The following is a 12,271-nucleotide window of genomic DNA, read 5'->3' as shown; positions in this document are numbered from 1 at the left end:
CTAAAGTATGAATGAACATGCACTGTTAAAAAAACAGCACAAAAGAATGGTCACGTGATGTCTGCCTACATGAGTGAGTATGACCCTGATACTGGGCAAGACAAATGCTAGTGCAGAGAGCATAATTGATTTATCTGGCACAATGTATGATTGTATGATGTACAGTAGTTATAAATGTATGGTGCTGTAGGTCTGAATAAAGGTTCATTGGAACAAGAAAATATTGCTAATATGAACTCTCCCTCTGCAGAGAAGAGAACAAAGGAGAAAAAACATTCTTTGCACAGCAATAATTAGTCCCTGTGGTAAAGAGAGACCTCAGCAGGCGGTAACAGGAACTGCAACAATGTGTGTGAGGCCCACACACACACACACACACACACACACACACACACACACACACACACACACACACACACACACACACACAGGCAGCAACAGCAGAGGCATCAAATGAGAGAAAGACTAATGCTCACCTGGCGTGCCAAACTGGATGCAGTTCTCCAGAGTGCGCACAAAGTCAGCATCACTTAGTTTAATGATATGCAGACTATTGGCCTTCTCCATGTTTTTCACCCACTTGTTGGCCTGGCCCTGGGGATCAATCATCAGAGGCCACCGCCTGGCGTTCCTACAAGTGCATACACACACACACACACACACACACACACACACACACACACACACACAGAGGCCGGTGATCAATTGGTGCTGCCTCGTGTCGGAGTGAGAGATCCTGTCTCAACCATGAGACATCACAGCAGTAGGGGGGATGTTGGAGGACAAGAATTAAGATGTAGAGAGAAGCTTGGGGGTGAGCATTCACTTTTAGCACATTTAGACAGCTCACAGTTGGGTAGCACACCAGGGGCCATGGTATTGTGATTAAAAAGCAATGCTGCTGCTTCATTTACACAAACAAGCAGATGCCTTGTGTCTTTATTTCGCTGCACCTTAAGGTTGAATCAGACAATGTTACTTAGGCTTCCAGGAAAGGTTACAAAGTTCAGTCATACAGTGGTCTCTTTTTCCATTATGGTAAACTGATTTGAAGTGGGCAATCTAATCTTTATTGTTCTCCAGGTACAGCACACAACTGCACTCCGTTAAAACACTGGAACCTCTTCCTTCTGCACAGTGAGTGAGTGAAAAAATGAAGCGGCATAAACAAATAAATAGGAGCCAGAAGGTTCAATGAAGATATTCAAGCTTAGAGCTAAAAGAGCCCCTTTGGGTTTTAAAAAAGAGATCGATTGCTTTACCTCTATGTTCAGCAACAATTTGCAGGCTCTAAAATGCTGCTTTTGTCAAAGAAAGTGCATTTTAAATGGCAGTTTTCCATTTGTGTTCATGTTATTATGCCATTTTGAGATGCTGTCCAAATCTTGCCCTGAATTTTCTGTCACAACAATTCATGTACAGCTTTATCGTGTAGGGGAAAAAAATGTACACTGGCGGTCGGCAGAATCTCATCATTAAATGACTCGGATCAGGAGCAGCTTCAAAGTTGCTTGAGACATCCATAGTTGGTGGATTCTCCTCTCTTTGCAATACTACTACTACTGAGTACTGAGGAACCTTTGATGCATTTTCCTCTAGCGAGAATGCCATGTCAATGTAAAGATTGTCTTTATTACTCACGAGATTATGATACCGTTGTCTATGGAGAAGCTGTCTGATGGTAGGCCAGCGATGGTCCATGCACGAATCTTTACTGGATCGCCCAGAGAGTTCATCAGAGACATGTTGGGAGAGCACGGGATCTCTCTGCTCTTGCAAAGATTCATCCACTCCTCGATCTGATCCTGGAGAGGAGTACAGTTATTGTGCATGACTTTTCACTTCACGCAGAATAAATCACAAACAACACTAACCTGCAAACAAACAAGAGCGTACTAGCTAGTGAACATTTCAGCTGTGTACAGAAATGACAACTAATCCACTCTCATCCTTTCTGCCCGGCATCACAATGGCCCTCCGTGTGACAGAGTGTAATAGATGACCTTTGAACACAGGCTTGGTCTTGGAGACATGTGAGACTCAGCAAAAGGAAGAAAAGCAAAAGGGCCTTGGTGTTTACTTTTGACCTAAAGGCTCTCAAGCATTTTGATGAAGCTCATCTCAGAGTATGTTAAAGAGTCCTATATTATCTTTACTCTAAAACTACAAACAAAGCCTTTATTCAAAACTAAGGTAGAAATACCCTGGAGGGAAAACAGAGTTCTGCACATTAATCAAATGTGTATTAAGTCATATTCACTAAATCCGGAACTGAAAAAAATCTATGTAAGGTGCCGGGCTTAAAGTAACGTAATTAATACAACTTACTATCCACTTCCCAGTATGCACTACCTGCTACCTCAGCCTACCTGTCTGAGGCTGGAGGTGAAGGCTCCCAGGTAAGCCACTATGCCCGCTGAGATAAGGATGTCCCCAGTCAGGTTGTTGTAGAGCTCTCCGAGATTGATGGCCATTTCGCTCCAGCGCGTCTTCTCTCCACCCAGGCCTCCAATGAGCTGCTCAGCTCGCTCCAGCTTCTTACTGCACAGATCCACCTGGAGGACATCAGAGGAGAAAAGCAGAAATGTGTTGCACTGTGGCTGTTTTCCAAGGTCAAGGAGCAGAATGAAGGTCATGCCAGCCGGAGCAAGTTTGTCATCGACTTTGGCTAGCTGTTTGGTCTATCGGTGACCTCAGTGTGCTTTGAGTCAATCTACAATCACACAAACATATAAAAAGCACAAACCTGATTCTCCAGGTCAGCTTTCTTGTGTTTGTTGGCTTCCAAAGTGTCCTGAAGCTTTGCCAGTTTATCTTGGACTTCTTTGAGGGCAGCCTGCTTTATCTGGAGGCTCCCCATGGCCACCTTCAGCTCCCCCTCAGCCTGTGCCAGCTTCTCCTGCTTGGGAGCCACCACCTTGGCCACTCTGACGGAGGATGTAATAAGTTGTAGAAGTAAACGTTCACAAGATAAGGAACCTCATAAGCAGTGCAGAATCTTGAATGAGTCAGAGGCGCTAGATATATATTTGAGCCAATAGTGAAATGAATGCTGGGATAATCTTGACAGCGTTGTTGAAACAGAAAGTGCTTTGAATAAACTTAACTGTAAGTGGGAAATGGAATTTATGTTAGCATATATTGGGTATAAATGACAACCTTTAGCTTCTATAAATGTGGGTAACATTTAGGATTGTCAGAACAATAATGATAAACATTTCCCTTTAAATGATCTGCAGCTTGATTTGGCTTTCTATATTAATCACTTGGCATATCCTTGGTGCACTTGCTTAAGGAAAATGATTATTCTTGTGAAGTTACAAATAACCAAGCTTCATGTTACGCACTTAGACGGATGAAAAGCTCTCTCAAGCTTTGTGAATATTCATCCATTTTCACAACCGACAACACAGCATGAGACGAACATTACTTACTTGTCATACTTGTCCATGGCGCAAACCCACTTACACAAGCCTTCAGCTGCAGTGGATGCGGTTCGGATCTTCTCCGGTACAAAGTCTGGGTTGGTGATGTACTTGTTGCGGATGATGGCGATGTAGTTCGGAGGGATGTTGTCCTTGTCATACTCATGGAGGCTTTGGAGAAACTTCATGTCTCCCAGAAGCTTTTTGGCCGGGCCCCAAAAGTCCTCCACTTTTTTACCGGAGCCTGACGGGTCAGGCACGCGATCTGGCTTGATGCCTTTGAGAATGCAGATGGCCTCCATCACCAACTTGACAGCTGGGGGTGGGCTTTTCATGGACTTCACCACAGTGATATCCTGTAAATAAAAATGACCACGTCTTTAGGCCTGCCCTCTTAACTACTCAACTCTAGACAAGATAAGGGCACTATCCTACAACATATTGCTTTTTTTTTACCTGATTGGTCAGAGTATTCAAAGCAGAAAGGGCTGACTCCAGGATAGGCATGGCTACAGCCAGGTCAGCATCACACTCATCCTTGATGGCCTTGGCAGCCATGGCTTGTTCGTTAGCCACGGCTTCGTCCACTTTCACCACCTTCTCTGTCTTGGCCACCTCCACGGATTCATGCTCAATTACCACCATCATCTCATCCACCTCCTTGCTGGCCACACGCAGCTGTGGCTGTAGAGCCTCCAGCTCAACTTGCATAGTGGCCACCTGGTCTGCTGCTGACTCTAGCTTCTCGAGGCCCACCACATAACGATGTTTCAGCTTCATCACATCACTGGGCAGAAGATGGAGAGCGATAAGGAAAAATACTTTTTTATTTTACACATGGATACTGGAATTTGGCTTTTTTGCGCATCTAAAGTAATAAAACCATCTAATAACAGTAGAAATCACAATGTACACATTCAGCACATCTTAAATCTTACGCTCTTTTTGTCTTCAGAAGGGCCTTGAAGGTGGAAATGAGTTCCAGGTATGAGGTTGGGGTGACATAGTTGTGACGCTGCAACTCAGTCATAAAGCGAAGTGATAGTTTTATGGTTGAGGTGTGGAAGCTCTTGCACATGTTGATGCATCCTTCTCGGGACTCATCGGTCATCTCAACATCCTCCAGGAAGCGACAGGCTACTGCCTGCAGGGCATCCTCTGGCCAGGTCTGATAAGAAAGAAAATATGCTGTACTGTCATTGTGCTACCATATATACAATGAATATTTTTTAATATCTGCTATGGTTTTCTGGTAATGTCATCAGTGAACACCGAAGGGAGCCTGTATAAAGATTTGAGCTGAGATCCATCATCCATTTTGTTCAGGGTTGAAGTAAAAAAAATAAAAAAACACCATTTTAAAATGTTTTGTCTTACAATTGGCATATTCAACCACCTGTGATGATACATTAACATTCATGCTCTGCATACTGTCCCTGTCTTTCAAATAAATACTTGAGGCATCTTTTGGTGCAACCAACAGCACACCAGTACTCAACATATACAAACACACACACAAACAAACCTGGAACCAGTTAATGGTGCAGCAGTTAATGAGGGCGGGGAAACGTCTCAAACGGTTCCTAAAGGCGTCTCCGATGGGACTCATGGCCAACACCACGTGCAGTTGTGTGCGACAGCGCTCTATAAACATGTTGAAGAGGGACAGCGGGCTGCCATCCGTCTGCTTGTCACGGTCACGTTGCCGGTCCAACACCCGCATTCGCTCGCATATTTCCTGCTTCTCGTCCAATGCAAACAGGTTAGGCACCTGGAAACAACCAAAAGATAACAGAAGGTTCTGTTTGGATGCTGGCTTACACATTTTATCAATCCATCTCTAAATCTATCCACACATCCATTTTTCTTGTCTTCATCTAAACAGTGATTCACTGATCAATCAGTTTGTGCATGTTTTCTATTTATGTCTTTACCCCAACTCATCCGCCAATCCATCTATGCCCCCTCCCATGCACTTTACCTCTCCAGTGTTGAGCAGGTTGCCCACGTCCTCCAGGAATGACTCCATTTTGATTTGAGTGTCCGTGAAGAGGAAAACGCCATGAGCTTCCCCCTGTGTGGACTTCCTCATGATAAGTTTCAGGTCATCGTGCCATTCAGTGGTTCCGTAGGTCTTGGAGATCTCCACCTGGAAAAGTTCTGCCTCTGCCATGTGGGCAGCCAACCGGGTGAGGGACTGTCGCCCGCTCCCGCCCACGCCCACCAGCAGGGCGTGGCCACTTGGCTGCTTGAGGATGCGGGAAATGCGGCACACGTGTTCGATGGCGAAACGGAAGAGCACCAGATTCATGGGCGCTTTGCTGATGTTGTTGTACTCCTCCAGGTGCGACTCCACCACCTGTCGGAGCCGGTCGAGGTTGTTCACCTCGCGGTAGTTGCGGTCCTCACCCTTCGGGTCGTGGAAGTCGCAGAACATGAGGCTGCGCAGGTCATCTTCCGTGACCTTCCCATCATGGTCCTGGTCCAGATGCTGGAAGAGCTGATGGAAGTTTTCCTTCATGTGACTCTGAAACACCGCCTGTAAACTGCTCACAAGCCAGGACCGATCTGTGTCTTGAACCAGTCGATCATAGTATACCCTCAGAACCTGAGGATCAATAAGAAAAAGAAAGAGTGACAGTGAGAGATAGATATAGAGAGAGCAAGCTATGGAGAGATGGCAACACAGGAAGTTCCAGAGGACCATATGTCAAACAGGTGGGGTTATCCATATATATATATATCTTATATACTTTAGTTATATGGCTGTCAGGTATGCTGTGTACAACATTACCTCATGCACCCACAGCCGTTTGATGACAGTTGGCTCATCTGCGGTCTCTGGGCGCGACAGGCAGATGCCCTGGATGACCCGAGAGACATCGCGCAGATTGAACAAGTAATGGGACTTTGTGGGGGTTGGAAGCAGGTTCTTGGTGGCCTCTCGGTACACTGACATGGTACTATTTACTATCTGAGAAGTCAGAGCAGCAAACGGCTTGGGGAAAGAAAACCTGTGGATGGAATTGTTGAGTCATTGCTGAGATCCCATTTAGATTATTTCCTACAGTTTATCTATGAAATTGAGTAATTCATTGTAGTAATATTTAGTTGTATTAATAAAACACATAAAAATGTATGATCAGGGATCTTCTTTTAGCATTAGCATTAATGAAGTATATCCAAAAAGCCCCAAACTAAGTGTGAAACTGTTATCTTTGTTAAAATGCAGGAGATACTTCTGTATGCAGGAGTGGTCGGGTAGATTTAAAAGATTTGATTGCTTTAGGACTTATGGTCTCTGAGGTAAATAGTACCTTCTGATCTTTGGTTAGTAATAATTTCCAATTATTTTAGTTTCTAAAAGTGAGGTCAGGACTTTTTCAAGGACTTGAAAAAGTTGTGGGTCAAATGCAGTCGAGGCGCTGGAGTAGATACGTGTCGACGTCATATGCATTCCTTCTGTGTCAATACTGGAAAAATATACACCTTACAAATTACACATGCTACCCACTTACCGGGTGGTGAAATGCCAGTCTGAGATCCTGGAGAAGATTGTATACATGGTCTTCTCATCAAAATCATTAATGGTTATCATGTTGAAGTGGCGCAGGTACCGAGATGTGATGGGGTTCCTCCCTCCACCTAAACAAGCAGCACAAAAATTTGAAAACATTTGAAAACTGAAATCTTTGACAAACACTTCTAATAGGTATGTTTCAACTGACTCATTAGCCAGTTTTCTACAGTGCAAGGTTACTTTTTGTCTGAGAAAATTTTCCAGAAAAGATCTGTCTGTGAAATTATTATTTCAGCACATGAATGTATTAAAAGATGACCTAAAAACCATGGCATCTGTCCGAGATGACATACAATTGTCTCGCATTTCTCACATGTTCGAAGTAATGTAATACTATTTCACCTAATAACCTGATTCACCATTTGTGGATACTTTTCCGGACCTACTGTATATCTCTGTAGGGATTTAGCTCACAGTAATGTCTGAGGATGTAATCAACTTATCACTACTCATTACATAGTCAACAGTTCCTGTTGGCTCTATAGTTCAGTAAGATTTGCTTTTAATTTTGACTGAGACAACAGGACATAGCACCGGTCTCAATTTGGGACACAAGTTTACATTGGCACATTTACATTGCTAGCTCATTTTAGCCAATATCATACACACAGTAAAAAAAAATGGAGCATCTTAGAAAATGGAAACAACTGTCAGCACAGGTAGCAGGAGCAAAGTTAGCTGTGTTGGCATCTGAGTATGGCACCCATCCTTTCTCTCTTGCAGCTGTCGCTACCAGCTGCCTCAGTGAACAGTGCTTTTGTGTTTACACTGGTAGGTGTAATGGAGGTGGAAGTGGTAAACACTTGCTATTTGTAAGCACCTTAAGGCTGCAATGGAGCTCCGCGGAAAGGCAGCTAGTGGTTTGTGACATAAACTCAACAGCACTTCAGCAGCAGTTAGGAGACAGAAGACAACCAATCTAGGGCTTTGGTATCATTGCTGTAACAATACACTTTTAATACACTTTAGGCTGCCACAGCTGCTACTCACCAGGCGGTCCCATGGCACACATGACCTGGATATCCACCAGTTTGATCATGGAGCAGTCCTTCGTGTCATACCAGTTCCAGTGGTCCAGCCACTGACGCAGGAGCTCCACAGGGGGCTGGGCACCGTAAACCTCTCGGGCTGGCATGTTCACATCATCCACAAATATCACCTGATGGAATATAACATTGGTATACTTGAATTAAATACCGATGAAAAAACAACGTATTTGACATTGAAAACTAGACTGTGTTTTGCTTTGATGCACATTATCACTGATGCTTCTAAAAATAAAATGTTATAAAAGGACAACAAATCGTTACAGCTGCCAACATGTTAGTGACTCACATCCCTGCTAAAAAAACCACAACCACATAATTTGAACATTTAAGAGGCTGTACCATTTTCTTCCCTAATGGGGGGCCGAACACTCCCTTGCGCCGCTTGTCTAGCTTGGACATAATAATGTTTTGGGTCTGTGCAGCTGTGGTCTGGGCTGAAAAGTTGATAAATAATGGGCTGTAGACATCCTTCTGCAGCCGATTCAACAGGAAGTCCTGGGCAAGAGATATTGGAAATAAGAACACAGATTATCATCAAAACCCAAATAGTATTGAAGTTTATTGTATATCATCACCATGAATATATATATAAATATATACATCACAATAATGCAAAATGGCAACATACTGCACAACAATTAGAGATATTTTATGGAAAAGTGACTCTATGAAAATATGTATGTATGACTAACAATGTAATTATTAAATGCTGTTTTGTATGGCATATTCAGAACGCCAAAAGTGACTTATGCAGGTCTGGGACTGTCATGGACTCGATTCAACAAATTCATGTATTCAAGGTAACAACTTGATGATGATTGCATACTTGATGAATAAAAATGGTCTTTTGGTTGAAAAGGTTTTTAAGTATTTCAACTCTCTATTGTAAAATTAACATGCCAGTACACACAAAATGATCATTTCCATTTTAATCCTGGCAAATGCTTGTGATAAGCTTTGTAATCTAATTAAATGTGGCATTTAGTGAGTATTTCATTAGATAAAAACTGGATCACAGTTAATCCCTGAAACTGACTTCGAAATGAAGGAGGGGAATTAGTTGCCCTCTGAGGGCATGATGTACAGTAATGTTCTGCAGGTCAAAAGGATATAATAGATGATTTTTTGATTTTGCATGAGGGTTTACAAAAGGGCATTTTACTAAAAGCTCAAAGAAACTTTTTGAAATGCCCTTTGGGACAAAAGGCTTTCACTGTTTATATGAACAGAGAATGTAGTTGTGGGTGATCTGATGTCTTTTATTGTGATTTGATCTATTTTCATTGTACTTTTATAATGTGCCAAGAGCACATGCTCCAACTTCCCTGTGCCTCTGTGATTGTGAAATCATGTGAGTAACGACCTGCATAATTAAAGGGGACTGGTGATGTGAATGATCACAGGGTGCAGCCAAGGTGCATCATCATCCTCTTGTCTACATGTAAATTATAAACCGGTGGCACGGCTTCTCTCTGTCTCACTCGAGAGCAGAATGGGGCGGGTGAAGGAGGCTTGTGTACAGCTGCCTGACTGTACTGGTGCCAGCACCGTGCTAGTCATATTCCCATGGTCTCAGTGCTGGTGCTCCTTTATCACTCCAGCCAGCTAGTTGCAGCATGGGACATAGCTGCTCCACCATGCAGACAGGCAGGAAGTGGAGAACAAGGCAAGCTCCCCAGTGAGATGATCTCTATTCACCCCAGAGTCTCAAATTTGAGCACACTAATGGATGAACTAATGACGCAAAGGAGGAAGGGGGGGATTAGTCCTTGATATAAATAGCTGAAGGTCTGCTCAGAGATACTCAGTATTTCTCCAAGGTGGCCGTTTCACACCTGGTGTGCCTATAGCTGTGCTGCCTCCAAATAAGTTGTATGTTCAGAACACTTACTCCAGTTTCCCAATGCTACGGCTATACTGCTTAGAAATGAAAGCTCACTCATCCTACCAAATGCTGTTATCGGTAGCATAGCCAGGGTTTTTTTTTCTGCATGGGATAACAATCATTTGTGATAAACAAAAAAATTGTCTTAAAGTCCAATCCCCAAATCCCTTGGAGAGCAGACAAAAATAGAAACCAGTAGAGCTAAAAAGACAAATACTGAAAACAGTAATGCTCTGCACAGCATGTGTACATAAATGTAGCTCAACAATGTGATCATGCTGAATTCCCATGTTTTGAATAAGGGAGTCTACAGGTACAATTCTGAGTACTACTGTTTAAGACTATTCAGCTAGACTTGCAAGCCAGTGTACTACTTGTATTCCACTGGGAACAAAGTAAATGAAAGGAAGCCAATTTGGCCGTATGCTTATTATAGGCAACTGTGGAGTTATTAAAAATATGTAGCACAATAGGGAAATATCTTGACGAATAGGTCCCAGTTTTGTTTGTGCAGTAAAGTTTATAGCTAGCAAATATAATATACATGTACAATAATGGCTCCAAAATATTAAAAACAGTCTGCTTAATGAGAAGGGAAATGCATTTGAGAAACACTGATCATACACATAAATATATTTACAAGAAAACTCTACAGAGTACCTTTTTTTGAATTGTCACCACCTTAACAAACAAGCATTATGAAATAAAAACTTGTGACATCCGTATTGATAACAGCAACTGTTGTCCACTTGTGGTAATAATGTCAAGCTAACTCTGTGTCATTCTTACAGAGCATTTCCTTTTTTACTCAATGTACAACTCCTTAGTGCTTTTCAAGTGTTTTGTAAATAAAGTAAGATATAGCAGGCGACTCACTGTAATGTAGACACTCTTGCCAGTACCAGTGGGGCCGATGAATATAGTTGGCTTCTGGTGGGTGACGAGGAGCTCCATCAGTGCCATGTAGCGTACCGTGTTTTCAGTAGGCACAATGATTTCATTGAACTGCATGTCTTTGCATATGGGGGGAGCGGCCTTAAGCTCATCTGTCCACAGCTCCCACCTGCCCGGGCCCTGAAGAGGAATTAGAAATTAAAAAATATGAGGTTAATTGTTGCATTTGAGACATTAATCACATATATCTAAATAGTCTTTGTCTGAAGGTATGTACAACTGGCAACATTGAGCACACAAATTGATTTGTGTATATTATTTGATGTAAACACTACAGACGTTTGTACACACAAGGTCTCTAATCATATGCAAATCTTTCCTTGTGTTCGATAGCCTACAAAATATAAATGATCAGATTCATAGCAGTCTTGTGGTCATGTTATAATTAAACCATGCCATCTTTTTTCCTCTCATCAAGTTGTAAGATACAATTGAAAATGATTAACTTTATGCCAATCATAAAACTGTAAACAATATGACCATGATAACTAGTAAAATATATTGTAAAATAATGACAAAAATGTCACACAGTTAAGATGTACAAAACTTTATTTTTCTCTTAAAACTTTTGCAGGAACAAATAGTTTTCTATCAACACCTTTTTCAGTTTAAAAGAAGAATTTCTCAAATGTGCTTATATGAGAGTAGTGGACTGTCACGGTTTGTTTTATCTTTGCTGTGAAAACAGTGCTTTGTTGACTGTCCTCGATAGATTAAATAGGAATTCACTGGGAGAAAATTCAAGGCAGGAGGAGCACTTTATAAAGGTCACACAAAGACAAAAAAATGAGCATTCCTCTTCACCAACCGTCTGAGGAAATTTGGAGGAAATTTAAATCAGGCATGTCACTCTTCTGTAAACCATAAGCAGTTAATGAAGAAGTAAGTCACACATTTCAAAGTATTTTAAGATATCCCTCTAAGTAAAAAAAAAGTGCTCCTAGGCGCCCACTTATCTGCCCTACCTCTTTAATGAAGCGGTACTGGTAGACTGTGCCGTCAGTGGGTAGAGGCACTGTGAGCTGTGTAGGTGGAGCCTCGACAGTGGCCAGAATGCCATGGCAGGCGCAGGTCTCCTCACTTAAAGGGCCGACCAGTACCTCCCTGACCACAGCATCAAATTTGACCCGGCTCGGATCATCACAGCTGGCACCCACGGACCACACCAGGCAGAACACAAAGATGCCCTGTATAAAAGGAAAGCACAACAGTCACTGCTGTTTCCATTTGTGTATAAAATGTGTGTCAGTTTGTCCTTGACGGCAATGGTGGTCCCTAAAGTTCCTCTATTTTGACAGTTAAATAAGCATTTAAAAATGTTACTTAAATATATACTGTAACCAATTTCAGGCAGTCTAAAAAAGACTTGAAAAAAAGG

At 42.3% G+C, this 12,271-nt stretch overlaps 1 protein-coding gene across 1 annotated transcript in view; it reads right to left on the bottom strand.

The window, feature by feature from the left end:
* dnah7 (dynein, axonemal, heavy chain 7) overlaps window positions 1–12,271 on the bottom strand; it is a 68,762-nt gene that overhangs the window by 21,476 nt on the left and 35,015 nt on the right. The window contains exons 35-49 of the mRNA XM_054614679.1: window positions 11,859–12,080; window positions 10,816–11,013; window positions 8,394–8,549; window positions 7,996–8,164; window positions 6,944–7,070; window positions 6,220–6,439; window positions 5,407–6,033; window positions 4,951–5,196; window positions 4,364–4,593; window positions 3,882–4,212; window positions 3,435–3,781; window positions 2,747–2,927; window positions 2,370–2,555; window positions 1,642–1,805; window positions 477–631 (exon numbers count right to left, since the gene is read on the bottom strand). Coding sequence (XP_054470654.1) covers window positions 477–631; window positions 1,642–1,805; window positions 2,370–2,555; window positions 2,747–2,927; window positions 3,435–3,781; window positions 3,882–4,212; window positions 4,364–4,593; window positions 4,951–5,196; window positions 5,407–6,033; window positions 6,220–6,439; window positions 6,944–7,070; window positions 7,996–8,164; window positions 8,394–8,549; window positions 10,816–11,013; window positions 11,859–12,080 — 3,559 coding nt within the window. The remainder of the gene's footprint in view (window positions 1–476; window positions 632–1,641; window positions 1,806–2,369; window positions 2,556–2,746; window positions 2,928–3,434; window positions 3,782–3,881; window positions 4,213–4,363; window positions 4,594–4,950; window positions 5,197–5,406; window positions 6,034–6,219; window positions 6,440–6,943; window positions 7,071–7,995; window positions 8,165–8,393; window positions 8,550–10,815; window positions 11,014–11,858; window positions 12,081–12,271) is intronic.

Source organism: Anoplopoma fimbria, chromosome 16 (genome assembly GCF_027596085.1).
Source record: "Anoplopoma fimbria isolate UVic2021 breed Golden Eagle Sablefish chromosome 16, Afim_UVic_2022, whole genome shotgun sequence".
Classification (NCBI taxonomy): domain Eukaryota; kingdom Metazoa; phylum Chordata; class Actinopteri; order Perciformes; family Anoplopomatidae; genus Anoplopoma; species Anoplopoma fimbria.
Note: the sequence above shows the minus strand (reverse complement) of the source record. Positions and strands in the feature narration are given on the sequence as shown.